The sequence below is a fragment of the Lampetra planeri genome, chromosome 16 (assembly GCF_965212315.1).
Source record: "Lampetra planeri chromosome 16, kcLamPlan1.2.h2, whole genome shotgun sequence".
Lineage (NCBI taxonomy): Eukaryota > Metazoa > Chordata > Hyperoartia > Petromyzontiformes > Petromyzontidae > Lampetra > Lampetra planeri.
Window position 1 is genome coordinate 6,716,897 of NC_136122.1, and position 18,163 is coordinate 6,735,059.

Genomic DNA, 18,163 nt, shown 5'->3' on the forward strand with positions numbered 1-18,163 from the left:
TACAAAACCTGCGCTCTGGTCATACTGCGTTAAGCAAAAACTGGCACGATTTTAATGCAACGGCTACATACAGAGCATTTTAATGTGTTAAAAATCACATAAAATAGGCATGAAATGTGCATCATTTCAAGCACATCTGATGTCCCATTATTTTTAATTTGATCACATACGTTCAAAATATATATTCAAAGGGCCAGTAAATTTTTCATTTGCACGAGGGGATGTGTGTTGCAGGGGATTTTATTTATTTACGTGTACGATCACATCCCGGTCTCTATTGGAATCTGATTCCAAAGCCAACTCAGCTAATTATTCTATATAATCGATCAGCATCGGTCAGTTGATCTGGCATGTTCTTGGTCTAATTTTAGACTCACAATATTTGATTAATAATATAATAATGCGCTGATTATATTCGTATTTTAATAAAAAAATTGACAGGATTATTAAAAGTAGCTGACCATTGAAGGGAAAAAAAGTTAATCTTGAGGTGCTCTGCACAGCGGTGATTATGAGGTTACAGTTGAGCCATTGAATTTGCATCCAGCAAGAGCCTTGATAAGACTCAATTCATTGAGACATAATCAATCGAGTCATACTCGATTCTGGTTTGCCCGGTTGGTTACGTACGGTGCGAAAGAAGTTCAACATACATACGTGTGTCGTAAACCCTCCTCCACCCGACGTCGCCAATTCATATAGATGTTGTGTGATGAACAAAACCTGTGCCCATTAAACACTGCTTCAGCAGCAACGATGTGTGGTCGGAGAGCAATTCATAACACTCATCAGTTGGGTACGAATTATCGCTGGTAGTTACAACCAGCATCATCATGCAGTTGCCAGAATTGATTAATCGTATTCTTATGAACATGTGGAATCGAGCGAGTGTGAATAAATTAGTATTCGTCATCTATACAAACTATTCTAGATTTGAAGCTTTCGTGGCTGCTCTCTTTTAGCTCTCTTTTAGCCCCCCCCCCCTCCCGATATGTTCCATTCATTGGCTACCACATTCTGATAAGCTCCCCCCCCCTCTCCTCCCCCTTAACTTGTATTTAAGAACTTGCATCTTGGAATCCCTGCCTCACTTGATACAGCAAGTCTGGCTGTGACGGTCCCACCTGATGACGGAGACTTGTGTTGCCTCCAAAACGTCGTTATTAGTATTTTATTTTTATTAATTTTAATTTCATTTTCTTACCTACGTGACTTTACCGAAAAAACTAAGAGTATACAAACTATGTGGAATGTTTCACTGATGGCAGGGCCGCACATAACAGGATTTCCGCTGTGTACGGCAGCTAACACTTGTTTCTAACATCCATTCAATTTGATTCATTTAGCCCAAGACTACGTCACTGAGAAGGCCCCAAAAGTGCTCTCACGGACTTGCGTCGAATCAAATCATAACCAGCCATGATCTATCCACCGCTCGATGAAGGCCTCCCCCGTACCATTACCACCACTCGCAATATTGCGATGCTACGAGGCCATTCCACCGCTACACATGAGCTAATCTCATTGCTCCATCTCTGCAGTGGTCGTGCTCTTGGGCACGTTCTTTCATTTGGCTGCCACTCCATCACCCATTCGAATCCATCGGCCATCATCCTTTCTAGCCTCGTGTTCTGTCCAATCCCACTTCACTGTCCTTCGCCTTCAACAGGACATCTCTAATTTGTAATCGTTCCCTGATCCACGTGTTATCCCTTTTCTGTATAATTCCAAGTCCGTGAATCTTTGCGCACCTTTAGGGCATTTGTTCCACTTCTTTTTGCGCCATCGTCCACGCTTCTGATGCATACAGCATCATTGAAGGTAACATGCATTGATTTAATATGGTTTTAAACATTCCAATAATAACGACACATATAATGCGCCATGATACATTGGTGTTAAAAGGTGCTGGGATAATTTTTTTCAACGCCCCACTGTCAGCACGAGCGAGGCATGTGATGCATACGCACAACCTCACGTATTGTTGGTTAAATACAAGTAGTTTTTCCAACTAACTGCGCAGTTAATTTGTTGACTTTATTTCCTCTGACCAGCAGTTGCGTCAACGATTGCATAAAGCAAGCAGGTGGTGTGGATAATGCACGTTAATGAGTATCGCAACATTGGCTACATTCAAAGCTCTTGATTTTTGCAAGTCAAGTGGCAAAAGTAAGCTTCAAACCACGAGCCCTTAACTAGGCCAGAGCATACCCCACTTAAATCTAATCGCTCACAGCCAGCAGCTTGGCTATGTCGCTCACGTTCCCCAGGCTTGCAGGTAAAAGGACACAATCAGTTCAGTTTGACTCTTGGCCACCTTGGGTGACTTTTTTTTTTAAAAGAAAAGTAACTGGTGGCCGTTGATTTTGCTATGATGTTGGCCTCAGGTGACCTACAAGGTGTAATGAGTTATTGCCAGTGGTAGCGATATTGAGAGAGAGGCCAGGAAGTGAAGGATGTGAGTGAATTTCATTGATTCTATCTGCACAGGCTCGTGGCTGTACATATAATAAGGCGCGCGTTTAATGGAAAGATGTCCGATGGCAATAATAAGGATGGTGATATAGGTGATGGAGATGCCGGTGGGAATTACGATGGTGGAGGTCGTAATTATACGACACCGCGAAATTGATTGTGATGGAATGACGTTGCTCACGTACATTTCATTCATTATCTCAGCCACCTCGATCACATTTCATTCCGCGGATCTCGTCGCTGATTGGCTGCCATAAACGTAAATGTTTCGGGAGGCAGAACGTGTGGGAAACAACGGCGAGACAAGCAGGCAAGTTGGTTACAGCGTGCAGCTTGCACCTGGAAGGTTTTCTAGTTCGTAGGGGTCGACTCAGCTCGTCCAGAGTCCGATACATTCCGTAGGAATTGTGGGGAGTCTACAGTGACGGTTCTATGCATTTACTCGCCGAGCTCCCACGAATGTGCGGGGCCTCCCTGTCCAGCTCGTTGCCGGACAAGGGATGGTGAACACCACTCCAAAGTCATTTGAACAACGACAACAACAATAACGCTCTGACTTGAGAACTCGAACGGCAGTTAGCGAAATATTCTACGATTTCATTGACATTCGTCATCACGAGCCATTGTCTATCCACTGCAGGATGGAGGCCTACCCTCTTTGCCGCCATCACTCAGGGTTGTGTTGCTAGTTCCAGCCATGTCTCCTGCTCATGAGCTGATCTCATCATCGCAATTTCTTTGTGAAGGTGGTCCTCTCCTGGATGCTCTCTCTCTCTCTACCTTTGGCTGCAATTCCTTACCGGTCTCGTCCACTTGCCATCATCCTGTCCACTCAAGCCCAGCTTAGTTGTCTTAATTGTCAATGTGATGTCTCTACACTTGCGTTTGTTCTCTGACCCGAGCGGGCCTCTTTCTGTCTCTCAGCGTAGTGCCAAACGGGCATCTCTCCACGTGATCCGTCATGCGATCGTCAGCTTGTGTTCCGTTTTCTTTGTCCAGTGTCCATTTTGACTGATCCACGTGTCAAAGTGAACGCACCGGTTGAAAACGTTCCTCTTAATACACAATGCTGAAACTCGTTTTCGTTTTCATATCTCAACTGTCCGAAGGAAATCCAATCCCATTTCATCGTGCCAATCTCAATCGGCCTGCTCATATTTCGCTTAAGTCCAATTGGCCAACCACCTTGTTGGAATGACAATGTTATCATCAACTAACTGACATGAATACATTACAATTCATAATATAATATAGTAGACAAAGATACTTCACTAGTATGCTCTGGCTGTTGTGGGTTTACTATCCAACACACCAGTGTGCTGAACTAGTAACTAATTGGCATGTGTTGTTTACGTGACACACCCTGCTAATTAGCTGTGTTGGGTGGTGCCGGGTTTAACGACACATTTATATTTATGCGATCTATCCCCAAATACGCTTTATTATCACATACTCTACATTGCAATTATTTACATGTTTTGGGGGAATTCATATTTTAAGAGTCAAACACACGTCAACTATATACAGTGAGGGAAAAAATTATTTGATCCCCTGCTGATTTTGTACGTTTGCCCACTGACAAAGAAATGATCAGTCTATAATTTAATGGTAGGTTTATTTGAACAGTGAGAAACAGAATAACAACAAAAAAATCCAGAAAAACGCATGTCAAAATTTTTATAAATTGATTTGCATTTTAATGATGGAAATAAGTATTTGACCCCCTCTCAATCAGAACGATTTCTGGCTCCCAGGTGTCTTTATTACAGGTAACGAGCCGAGATTAGGAGCACACTCTTAAAGGGAGTGCTCCTAATCTCAGCTTGTTACCTGTATAAAAGACACCTGTTGACAGAAGCAATCAATCAATCAGATTCCAAACTCTCCACCATGGCCAAGACAAAAGAGCTCTCCAAGGATGTCAGGGACAAGATTGTAGACCTACACAAGGCTGGAATGGGCTACAAGACCATCGCCAAGCAGCTTGGTGAGAAGGTGACAACAGTTGGTGCGATTATTCGCAAATGGAAGAAACACAAAAGAACTGTCAATCTCCCTCGGCCTGGGGCTCCATGCAAGATCTCACCTCGTGGAGTTGCAATGATCATGAGAACGGTGAGGAATCAGCCCAGAACTACACGGGAGGATCTTGTCAATGATCTCAAGGCAGCTGGGACCATAGTCACCAAGAAAACAGTTGGTAACACACTACGCCGTGAAGGACTGACATCCTGCAGCGCCCGCAAGACCCCCCCTGCTCAAGAAAGCACATATACATGCCCGTCTGAAGTTTGCCAATGAACATCTGAATGATTCAGAGGACAACTGGGTGAAAATGTTGCGGTCAGATGAGACCAAAATGGAGCTCTTTGGCATCAACTAAACTCGCCATGTTTGGAGGAAGAGGAATGCTGCCTATGACCCCAAGAACACCATCCCCACCGTCAAACATGGAGGTGGAAACATTATTCTTTGGGGGTGTTTTTCTGCTAAGGGGACAGGACAACTTCACCGCATCAAAGGGACGATGGACGGGGACATGTTCCATCAAATCTTGGGTGAGAACCTCCTTCCCTCAGCCAGGGCATTGAAAATGGGTCGTGGATGGGTATTCCAGCATGACAATGACCCAAAACACACGGTCAAGGCAACAAAGGAGTTGCTCAAGAAGAAGCACATTAAGGTCCTGGAGTGGCCTAGCCAGTCTCCAGACCCTAATCCTATAGAAAATCTGTGGAGGGAGCTGAAGGTTCGAGTTGCCAAACGTCAGCCTCGAAACCTTAATGACTTAGAGAAGATCTGCAAAGAGGAGTGGGACAAAATCCCTCCTGAGATGTGTGCAAACCTGGTGGCCAACTACAAGAAACGTCTGACCTCTGTGATTGCCAACAAGGGTTTTTGCCACCAAGTACTAAGTCATGTTTTGCAAAGGGGTCAAATATTTATTTCCCTCATTAAAATGCAAATCAATTTATAACATTTTTGACATGCGTTTTTCTGGATTTTGTTGTTGATATTCTGTCTCTCAATGTTCAAATAAACCTACCATTAAAATTATAGACTGATCATTTCTTTGTCAGTGGGCAAACGTACAAAATCAGCAGGGGATCAAATACTTTTTTCCCTCACTGTACACGCTTGGAGAGACAGCCCATTGCGTGTGCTTTATAGCAACATGCAAATTAAGTGAACGGATTAATTCAATAATTCTTCAATTCATCATCTGAGCTCTCATGAGCAACTTTCAAACCCTTAGAACTTTTCCCCCTGCCTCTGAGATTTGTATGAATTTAAATTTGCTATAGTCTTAGTTTTCATTAGTGTCAGGCAGTTTTGATACTGTTTGCAATAGCGTAATGTTGTTTTCGGAAAATCTGTTTCATTAGTATGTATTGCTTTTATGTATAATGTTACCGTCGTGTTTTATGGACAATGCTTGCAATCACGCACAACGAAACATAATCTATTTTCACTAATGCCAAGGGGCGCTTTATAAATGGTAGGAATATTACCAACGCATTCATATATACATTACACAGAGAGAAAGAAGGCAAAGGTGCAGCCCTGCAATATCTTGCTTATGCAACTGCTGGCAAAAGAGTCTCTGCTGGTGAGAGCTCTAGAGAGCCCCTCCAGATGGTATTTGGCCTACTTTTCCATGCTGGCCAATCATCTTGGATGAGGTCGGAGTACCCACACTTTAGCCCACCACACGCCACCTGCCGCTCGACTTCAATGTGAAGAACCAATTTATACCGCTGAGTGGACAACGGTGGAGGGGGTATTTAAGAAGTCTAAAGTTGAAGCTTTCGTGATTGCAGAAATTATACTCGTTGTTTTTTTTTTGGTAAAGTCACGTATGTAGAAATAAAATAAAAATTAAGTAAATGAAATAAAAATAAGCATTTTTTATTATATTGATTTAATTAAATAAATCGAATTTTAAAGTTAATAAATAACAGGATATGTATTTATTTAGTTATTATTTTCCATACGTGACTTTACCGAAAAAAAAACAATGAGTATAGTTGGATTTAGGAAATGTGCGCCAATGCTTTAAATATCACACCGGGAGAGTGAACCAGTGACCCCTGGATTGCAAGTCCCGTGTGCTAACCATTATCCCATTGGGGGCATCCGAGAATGGGATGTGAACACAATTTTAAATATCGCTGTGTGATAAATTAGCAACTTTAATGGAAAAAAGAAGACTCGTAAATTTCTCTAAATCCGATGAGTACATTTAAATTGTATGTTCTCTAACGCAATTATTATGTAAATATGCTGTATTCGCTAATCTAAAAACAAATCAAAATGGGCACATTTGTAAACACACAGCACTTTGCGTATGCTGCACTTTGTAAACTGTAATTTCTCTCGAGAAGAGGCTAAATCATGCAGTGGGCACCTTCTTACAACTAAGGACCAATTCATGCCGACGTGAATCTAATCTTTCCTTCATTCATCCCTGCGCTTAGTTCACAACCGGTGAGAGCCCACCGACACTAAGGGCTCTTTTAAGGGACACCTGAGTCAAAAAAAGAAAAGCAACGAGGTAAACATGATTTTTTTTAAACCGAGTCAAATTAGTAATATTCACCGAGTAAACTAATAGGGTTTTCCCCTTTTTTCTGGCAACAAAACTGACACCTTTTGCAAGGAATCATGTCTACATTAACCACAATATTTGCAGTCAAATGCAAAAAAAAAAATACTCTGATAATTTATGCATTGTCCTTGAAACTGATTGGTCCACACCAGAGACAACTTTCTTTAGAGCCTAGTCTCATATGGTGTTCGACCAGATGACGCCAAAAGGTTCACCAAGTAAGTTTGGGGAAACGTTGAAAGTGAGAAAGAGAGAGTAAAAAAAGAAAGCAAAAAATTGGTATGAGCTATGATTTATTTCTGTAAAAGAACACATAATGCGGAAACACAGTGACTGCATGGGATAAGACGATAATTCAAACGTAGGCCTAGGCCGACCCAGAAGACCTTGGATTGGGGGTGTGGGACAATTCCTTTGCAAGAATTTGCCAAAGACTGAGTGAGCCCTGTGGCGTAGGATCGGAGAACGGCTACAAATGGAGAAAGAAAAAAACAACAACTTAATACTTAATTTCTTTGTAAGGTGCTAAGTGTGAGTGTGTGTGAGCCAACATTCTGACAAGAGTAAAGTCAAATACCCACGTGTGTATAGATCACAATCCCGGTAGAATGTGTTCATCGTGAAGAGCGACACAATGCTTGCAGAACGGATTGGGCAATGTGGCTGCTGCATTATATTAAGAGATGACATCACGTTCCTCTTTGGGAAATGACAAGTGGGCCACTCTGAATGCAAGAGAGTGTTCAAGTCGAGTTCCTTACCTCCTCCAGTTCTTCACTCATACTGAGAAATCTCGTTACGCCATTGATAAGCCCAGCAGTCATGAAGAGTGCTTCGCCATACCTGAATGTGTAACCAGAGGCACCCGACAATAAACACAATCACGTCATGCTTGCCTTATCAACACCACAATACTCGCGCGTACATAAATTCGATGCATATAAACAGTGTGCTTAATGTGGTGCCGTGCATCGGCAACACAGTCATTTGCGTGCGGCGTTGTGTAGACAAAGCAGATATGGAGCGTGCATGATAGGATTTCTTCCCGTGCAATGAGGTCAGTGGAGCCACTGTACAACCCCACTGGTGGTGTATCGAGTGTCATTACATACAGACACAACACATGCCAGGCGTTTGTTCTATCGGTGGGCTCTCACTACGCACCCCCCCCCCGCTCCCTATGCTCAGTCAAGTTTCCGCTTTTTCCCCTTCTGGCTCTCCTCCTTTGGAATAAACTCCCACTCCACATCAAACGGGCATCGTCGCTCACCGTTTTCCGTCCCTCCCTTAAGACTCTTCCTTTTCAAGAGCGTATCCCTCGACTACGTCCTCTCTGCATCCTTTCAACCTTAACCATCCTCCCTCTTCCCCTCCCTAACCTCGCCCCTTTCCCGACCATCACCCTTCCTTGCCGTCCCTTCCCCTCCACAACAGGCAAACCCCAATCCCTTTTCCCCCGTCAGCAAATACAAATGTACAATGCACAATCCTTGTAAAGCGCTCTGACAAAAGCGCTTCATGAAATCCCGCCCCATTGTTTCAACTGCCAAGCCGTGGTTGCAAGTCCAGCGTGGTGACCACCACATCATGGCGATATCCTATCGGTGACGTCAAATACTGTTTTCAATGCTGAACACCACGCTGCCATGCCACGCACAAGCTCACACACACACACGGGACAGGCTGGCAATAACCGGTGCACCTTTGGTTGAGGATCGGCCACTTGTCCCTAAGGAAGGCCCACGCCAAGGAGCGCCCCACAGGATTGTGGGCAATGTTGATGATCAGGTCCACGGCCTCCTGCTCTGCGATGAGATCTTGATGGAGAGATGTGCTCAGCAGTCTGCTCACAGGCTCACACACACACACACAGATGTATAGCCCAGCCTCACGGACTGATGGGGTGGAGTGGCCAGCACCATGTCCGACCGCCTTTGCGCTGATGTTCAAACACTGCAACAGGTAATTATTTAAGGTAAAAATAATAATGGAAATAAAATAAAATAATAAATCACGACGTTTCGGAGGCAACACAAGTCTCCGAAACGTCGTGATTTATTATTTTATTTTGTTTCCATTATTACTTTTATTAACTTTTAATTTTATTTTTTACCTACGTGACTTTACCGAAAAAACCTAAGAGTATGAATCCTTGCAGTCACGAAAGCTTCAAATCTAAAAATATTTGAAGCTCTGTCGACCCAAGGGAAGCCAACGACCCATTTAGATGGTCGCCACTGATGTTAGAATCCTAACCACAACGCCACCACTCTTCAAACACCCAAAGGCAAAGACTCAGATCCGACATATAGCCTTAACAGACTTGGGACAAGTGCTGTTAGCGAGCACCAATGAAGGAGGGAATGGCAAACACGGGGGGTGGGTGGCCAGAACCACACCCGGCCGCATTTGTCTCCCCCTATGATGATGTTCACGCATCACACCAGGCACTCATTTGAAGCCAAATCAACCTAGGGCAGGCCCAGGATCGGTTCAAGTAATTGCCACTGGTGTTGGCTGTCAGTGAGAATCAAACTCGGGTCGCCGGGTTCACAGCGTATCGCGCTCACCACTGCACTACACTAACCCACAGACGCGCGCGCACACACGTGCACCCACACACGTGCACCCACACACGTAAACACACAGGGAGAAAGACAACCATCTCCCTTTAACATTATCGATTATCAGAGGAAGTGCTGTCAGTCAGCATGCATTTTTTTGTAGGGGAGGCCTCCGACTGGTTCAGGTATCACTTTGCCACACTCCCCTTCATTGTACGCATTTCATGTAGTCCCGACGCACCGGACAGGATGTTTGTGGATTTTCTGTTGTATCATGTTGTTGGAATTCTCCCAGTGTGGTTTGGCAGGTCCGCATGTTATTGCAATAGAAATATAATAATACTAAAAATGTATCATTTGTCACTTGATGTGAGCCATGATCGGGATTCACACTTCGGTCCACGGGTTTAGGTACGTATGTACGTTGAACTTCTTTCGCGCCGTACTTAGTCATCCGTGTTAATCGGAGGTGCGGCGAAAGAACAACGCAAACTAAACACACAAAAAAGCAGTTCTCAATAAATGAGTTTTCAATTTAGGAAGAGCGTTCCAGATAGCCGCAGAAGCGCATCTGAAAATGCGCGATGCAGCGGCCGTCTTTGTTCGATGGATAGCCAATAGCAGCTGCTGCGAGCATGACCAGAGTTAGCATGTTGATTTACCCTCCTTTGACGAGTGCGGAGCACTTGCCATTACGCCACCACTCCCCCCCCACACCCACACAAAGCACACACCCACACAAAGATATAAAGACAAACACACAGTACGATAGTCATAGGTTAGTTGACAGGAGGGCCATAGCATATAGGTTAAGCACTGGTGAAGGTTGTCTCTGTACAAAGAGCTCACGTGAATACATGACGAGACCAATCTCTCTCCAGTGGCATTTGGAGTAACCCTAATGCACGGTCCAGACAGGTTTAGCTGTTTTGCTTCCGATTGGAGAGAGCAGCACACTGTTATGAGCTAAATATGCTTAAATTCAAGATATTGTCAACAATATTTTAATGAATGTAACCAATTAAAAAAATGCATTGAGTGGCCCGGCACACTTTTAAATGAGTCATTAAGCGCAAAGTGCATGTGTGCGAGACCGTTTTTAGAGCAACAAACGTGCCCTGCTTTGCCAAGGCATGCAGAACGAATTCACGCCCGGTGCATTTTATTATTTCTCTGCTGCACTGGGTTTCATGAATCTGAAATTACGACGTTTTAATAGCTGCGCATTACTGTCATAATTATCAAGAGCCAGTCTTCGCATCGAGGAGCGTACAGCCGATCAACAGACGCATCTATTCAAGCGGGTTTTTATTCCTCTCTAAATCCATACGGCCGCTGTCTGCTTTCGCTTGCATCGTCGTTACCAGCGCAGTCGCCAATGTCATCAAAAGGCACGCTGTGATCGCCGCTGCTGAACGGTGTGACATTCCAAAAACAAGACGCCTACGTCTGTGCGAGTACAATATTGCTCGCCTCAACGTAAATCTCACAGCACTCTCTCCAACCCCTTCCGACACATTCACTCTCTTGGTCAGCACTGCGCAACCACGATTGTGAAGACTATTACTACTGCTACGACAATTTGTATTTGTTTAACCATCTGCATAGCTCTTTTTCAGAAGCGACCTGGCCACAAACGATAGCTCACCGAAGTGGCTTATCACGTTGGAAATTTACGGCAGCCAAATAATTTAAACGCACGTTGTTTCCAAATGTGGAGGGGAAAACCGGAGGACCCGGCGAAAAATCCACGCGGCCACACTGAGAACATGCAAACTCCAAATACACAGGTGTCAGGGTTGGTATCGAACCTAAGCCCTCCTGTATACTAGGAGAGGCAGTTACCATCTCGACCACCACGGCGCCCTATGCGCTCGCGAGCCCTTGAAAGACATATTTAATAAATAAAAATGTGTTGTTGTTGTTGTCGCAGTTATTAGAGAGTGGGTAGTGGTGGCATTACGTCAACATTTCAGTGACCAAAGTTTTGTAATTTCTGGCAATTTCTTGCACATTTGTATCTGAAGTTGGCCAAGGTTTGCCTTGGTTGGGTTGACTCAGCTTAGTGAAGTTCATAAACACATCACCACTCGGGAAATGAAGGCAAGAATGGCATGTAAGAGGCTGGCTCCACAACCTCGTACATGATGCTGGCCTAAATAGTTGCTCGCAAACCGCACTCGTTCCACCATTCTGAGGCTGTATAAAAGCCCTCTGACGATGTCTTTTCTGGTTTTCCCACACGTTGTTCGGTAAAAGCCTGAAACACACATCGGAGAGCCGTACAGCGGCAAGTTTGGAAACCTACGGCAAGCAGCATTCGAAGGTTGCCTCTGTGAATTGATGCCTCGCTGTTGATTCTCTATGCCACGTGTCTTTATACTTTCAATGTCAAGTGACTGCACAAGCGCACCTCTCCAGGCATTTCTGAATGAAAGTGAAGTTATTCTTCTTGGTTCTTTCGGTAAAGTCACGTAGAAGGGAAATAATAAAATAATAAAAATAAAACATAATAAAATTATTCTCACGGCTGCTTGTGTTGTGGCCGAAACGTCGTGAGAATTATTTTATTATGTTTTATTTTTATTATTTTATTATTTCCCTTCTACGTGACTTTGCCCGAAAGAACCAAGAAGATGAATCCCTGCAGTCACGAAAGCTTTAAATCGAAAAGTGAAGTTATTTTTAATAAAATTATCTTTCATGTGCTGCATTAGAAAATAAATCCGCTTTGCCGTATACCGCGCAGAAAATTTAGACGCACTGATTGTTGGAATTGCTTTAAATATAGTTACCGATTAGCAGTATCTGTTAGTCGTGAGATAGCATTCCAACTTTTGGTTATGCCTGCAAGCGAGAAATTAATTGGTTCGGTGTGATTTGATTTCAGTTTAAATAAATGTTACACCTCTCATTTTAGTTGGGCAATTGGATATATTGTTAAACATGAGCTTGGATTAAATGTCTCTAGTAATTCCGAGTAAAATACGTTGCAAAAAGTGGACGAGTTTTTTCTTACGTTATTTCGAGTGAGACATATTTTTTGTTGTCACATTCTCCACAATGAAATGTAAACAATTGACGCATTAACTATTCAGTAGTGACTCCAACATAACCTTTCAGTGGCAAATAATAATGCATTCCGAACAAGTTCTGAAAATTCGTCCCAATGTCAAATACAGGACACAGGGAAGTGTGCATTATCGTTCGTGACTTCGAACGCGATAAAGACGCACTTAGGCAGAGAGGCCACAACGCACACGTGGAAAGTGATTGGCCTTGTAGCTTCACGAGAGGAAATATTAAAGTGGAATGAACCGGAAAAATATTGAGAAAAAAAAACCGAACTAAAATTAAAATACAAAAAAGGAAATACTCAGTCCATATTTATATTTTCAATTAAAGATTGACGGGAGAAAAATATCACTTTTGTTTCAGTCCCTAGAGCAACAGGGGCGTAAGCGATGGTGGTGCAGATCGTCTGATTTACCGTGCGTTGCGAGTAGATTTACGACACAAAGCTCACATTTTTCTCGCTGCCAAAGCCCAACTTGAAAAATACCGTCGGTGGCCGAAATGCACAAGCAGCCAAAACCGAATTGAGCCGTCATCTTTTCTTTGCTTGCATAAACGCCCAAGACAACCTCCCACAAGACCACCGCAAACAATTGTGAAATTAATAATCTCACGTGGACGCTTGGCGGTTGAGAAGCCCTATTACTGTCTTTGATGTTGACATAAGCATTCATCAAAGCCATTTCCACTATAAATTATACGTTTAAAAAACCACACACACACAAACTCATGACAGGCTGGTTAAAGTACCAGCTTAAAGAAACACTAATAAGGCAGTTATCTCACTTCATGGACGTATTTATCCGTCAACAAGCCCTGGTGAGTGCCCTGTGTGTGGAGGACAAGCGAATGATTTACAGCTGCCTACGAGGTCACGAGTTCACTCGTGGGCAGCTGTCATGCCACTGCGTGGGCGTTCACGGTTGTGCTGCAAGGCCCTCTGATGTGCTTTCAGGTTGTGCCACGCGTTGTTCAGGGCGATGTTCGACATTTGGCTTCCACATGGCGGGAGCTTCTTCAGAACCTGTACATTTGTACAGATAAAATTGTCAGACGCCGTGCGGAACAGCGCGTGGTATACCCCGAAAGCTCATCAGAGGAAGTGCATCGCTACTTATTGCTACGCGCAGGAAATATTATGGCAGTCTCTCTTCTCTGTCTGTCTGTCCTTGGATATGTCAATTGTTTGCATGAACACCACAAACCCCCTAAACTAATCATGATGAAACACATCTCACCCATTCCAATGCCCAGATCTGTATTCAATTGCATAGCAAGTTTGGTAGCGCAATACCTTTAAAAAAATGTCAAGTTAACATGAATCTGCGTGGCGGCATGATTGGTGTTGTGCGTGTTGGAATGTGCGAGCGTGGGTGTCAGTTGAGGAGTCCGAGAGTCGTTTTTTTGTGGCATCCTCGTCAATGCCCTTTCCCTGCCGCGATGCGACGACACTTTGGCAAGAGTTATCGTTTGCGAGGGGATCTTACTTCACTTCATGGCACTGGCTCCGAGCACAGCGATGGGGAAAATGGTAGCAAGTGGACATTTTGAAACAATTGATAGGTGGATAGTTTAATGTGAGAAGATAGCGGGTAGCAAACAAAGTGTTAAATAGTACAAAGCAATAATACGTAAAAGTGTCCAAATTAAAGTAGTAGTAGCAGTGGGGTTTCCCCTTTTTATCTGGCAACAAAACAGGTGTTAAGTTCTTAAAACACCAAACTGAAACCTTTTACAAGGAATGATGTCTGCATTAACCACAAAACTTGTGGTCAAAATGCAAACACAAAAAACATACTCTAATAATATATGCATTGTCTTTGAAACTGATTAGTCCACACCAAAAGGCGTTCTCTGGTCTAACACCATTTGAGACGGTTTAAAAGACAATGCATATATTATCAGAGTATGTTTTTTGTGTTTGCATTTTTATCCTAGCGGTCCCACCTAATGGCAGCTTTCCTTATGCGGCACAAGGCGAATGCTGAACCGGCCTTAGTGTGCCAATGGGGGGAGAGGGGTGATGTTGATATTGGTTTCCCAATCAAGCAATTTTGGGTCACAATGTACATTTGTAATTTGGACCATGCCACCAGAACACAGGGCCGACGCTCTTTCCTCAATACCATCACAGGGTCATTGACATCCACTGTGGTGCAGACATCACGTATTTTATGATGAAAACATCTGCCGTACCGTACATCATGTCAACAATACGGTTGGACCACATCCTCATGTGGACATGCCTGGGACTCTTGACGAAGCAGGCAAATAGCACAATAACTGAGTGGAAACGCCAATATACGAGGGCATTTGCTGTGGTCATGCCGCCCCAAAATCGAGGCAACTGCAGGAGATGAAGGAGAGAGAGATGATGGTCTGAGACAGACGCCAGCCAGAATCAGGCCACGCGGTTAAGGGATGCGCGATCTTGGCACAGCGCCACTCGACTGGTGCAGGATGTGTGTACGTGTATGGCCCTTTGTTCAATCCACTGCTGGATGAAGGCCTCTCTCCACGCCGTGAGTGACACGGGCGTTATTTGACTATCCTTCGCCGTACTGGTCAATGCGGGATGGTGAAGGTGGGGAGCGTAACGATTTGAGGATATAGCACAGAAAAACGATGAATTTTGCTGGCCGTGCCTCTGCTGCCCACAGCGTCGCGCCGCTGCAACCTATAGCACCTGTTGAACACAGTGGTCGCTCAACCAAGCACTCTCCAGACTCAAGCCTGCTTAGCTTCTCATACGTGATGACATCGGTCTCATTCTTGGTGAATTGGTCAAAGACGGATCAGAATACACGAGGCGATTGAAACACGCGAAATTGACCTTTGGATGGTGGTGTTGTCCCGACTGCAAGTGAGGGCCTCCAACAGCAGTGTTCTCTCCGATACGGCGGACGTGGCTTGGCAGGTTTTCCACACGAAGTCCCAAACATCCTGGCCCGACAGTGAAACTGCTACGCAGTAAACCAGGCCCCGCACGTTCGGCGGAATTCTGCAAGTAAACATCTCACTCCTTGAATAATCGATCATCATCACACGGACAGCAACCCATGAAATTCTACACGCATGTGCGTTTTTTAAAAATATGTCTGACGGAGCACATTCACCGGCGGTGGTTAGGTCCCAAAAGGGGGCTAACGATTGAGGCCAGCTACCTCGATATTCTGGGGTTGAACCCATATTTGACCACTCCCGTAAGGAGGTTTTCGTGGCTGTGTTGTACCGCTGTTCCATGTGTCTGTGGGTCGTACGGATTGTTCGGCACCATGTCTGACGTTTCCCTCATCCACGTGATAAGCCACTTCATTGAGCTATCATTAGTGGCCAGGTCGCTCCTGAAAAAGCTCAGTGGGCTTTATCCGGTAACATAAAATACTTTAGTTTTATTTCCATATTTTTGTAAGTGATTTGTTTACATTTCCTATATTTTGCACTCTGATCGTGTTTTTATATTGTTTGTTGTTGTAATGTTCTGAACCCGTCCCTATTGGATGTTTGTGAAAAAGAACTTCATAGCTCATCGGATTCCCCCAGTATAAATACATATTCAGATTCTGAACTTCTTTTTTCAGGAGTTCATTTCATCAAAAATTCAGCGTCAGAACCCGACGACATCGCATATCGGAGAGCTAAATCAGATTTTGCGTTCCGACATGCAAGCAAGCGTGCTGCTGCTGCCGCTGTCAGACTGGCCATTGACGGCAGCGCAAGGCGGAAATTGTCGAGAATTGGCTTGTGCACTTAATTTGGTGTAATCCAGCTCCGGAGGCTACGAAAATAATTCACGAGATAAAGTGAATTATTCACTTGCCTCCCCCCATTGTGCTAAACTCATTTCTCCGCAATTGAATTAGGCGAGCTTTATTGACTTATACGCGCCAGGGACGGGTCCTGTGGCGTCTCAGTCCGCAGCTGGTCCCTGCTGGAATGCGTCTCAGTTGGGAGTTCCGATAATAAGATAACGCTCGGCTCGCCTACCTGACAGCCGCGGTGCAACGGTAATAACATTGGCAGCAATAATAACCACAACAACAACAAAATGAGTAAACCGTTTAATGTTTTATAGACGAGAGCTGCACCGCAGGACATGTAAGTGTGCGTTTTTTTCGACGGCCGCAGAATTTTTTTTTTTGGGTTTGTTTATTTATATGCTGCTGTCAAAATGAAAATAAAACTGACGCTTCCAAATTGCGTTCACCGACGCTTTAACGTTTCAACATTTCGGCGTGCCGCTCAATTATGACCCACCCAAAAAAGCCAACCGTGGCGACTGAATGGGGCAGCTGGATTCAGTTTTACAGAAGCTGCTGGATGGGATGAAAGCGCCCGCACATCTTTTAACTTTGTGTTTGATTCATTTTAGTTTTATATTTTTTTATTATGATAATTACTAAATGGAGTAATGCTGTGTGCGTCTCTCTTCACCGATTCTTTTTTTGTTGTTGCTCGGGTCATAAAATGTTAAAATTTACAACACTTTGTCAGCACACTCCCTCCCAAGCTGTGCATTCCGTGGTTAGGAGTGGGAGGATCGGCAAGGGACGTTTAAAAAAAAGGTTAATTTTCATTTGTGCAGCTTATGTTAAGCTACTCAATTCGAAACTATATATTCTGAAATGTATAGCCCTCTGTCAATCAACTATTACAGGGCCTCCCCGCGCCATGTGAGTCATTGGGGTTGTTTGACCATACTGCATCAGCCAGTCGTCTCAGTCAGGCGACCCGTGGCACCTGGGTCTGCCCCGTGACCTCCTGCCAGCGGGCGTTCGACACTTCACGTGGCCTCAAGGTGCACATAGCCTGGCACAAGCGTCGTGGTGACGTCGCGGCCACTTAGTGGCGAATGGCGGTTGTTGTTGTTGTTGTTGACCATACTGCACCACGTTGGTCAGTGAGGTTCGGTGAAGGGATGACCCCACAACCGATTTAGGTATCACGTGATCGCTCGTCGCTGTTGGTTGGCCATGGCCAGGAATCAAACTCAGGTGGCTGAATTCATAGCACGGTTCATTTTACCACTGCACCACCCGATATTATCCAGTACAGTATATGTGTGTGTGTTTCATTAAGTCTTGCATTTAAACACGTGATGTATGGCTGCTATTTGGGGAAGGCATTCGATCAGTGAGGTATAAGCAATCCACACACTACGGCCAAGCTAATGCATGGTGATAGGTTCGGATATGTCCAAATACAATACGTACTGGTGCTTTATTCTCTATATTTGAAATCTATGTCGCCTAAAGTACTAAACGAACTTTGGAATGGTATTCGCACGTTCGAAAGGCAGCAACCCACAACAGGAATTAAACCAGAAGTTTAGCACCTTGTTTTTGTTTACATTCCTCCATGAATGCTTCTTAGTCTAATGACAATGTATGGGTTTGGTTTCCAGTAGGTGAAGCAATGTGCCCTGGCCTGGAAATGATCC

At 44.2% G+C, this 18,163-nt stretch overlaps 1 protein-coding gene across 1 annotated transcript in view; it reads right to left on the bottom strand.

The window, feature by feature from the left end:
* The window catches only part of TRHDE (thyrotropin releasing hormone degrading enzyme), a 213,440-nt gene that overhangs the window by 9,177 nt on the left and 186,100 nt on the right, over positions 1–18,163 (bottom strand). Inside the window, exons 16-18 of the mRNA XM_078601407.1 lie at positions 15,557–15,724; positions 8,787–8,927; positions 7,846–7,927 (exon numbers count right to left, since the gene is read on the bottom strand). Coding sequence (XP_078457533.1) covers positions 7,846–7,927; positions 8,787–8,927; positions 15,557–15,724 — 391 coding nt within the window. The remainder of the gene's footprint in view (positions 1–7,845; positions 7,928–8,786; positions 8,928–15,556; positions 15,725–18,163) is intronic.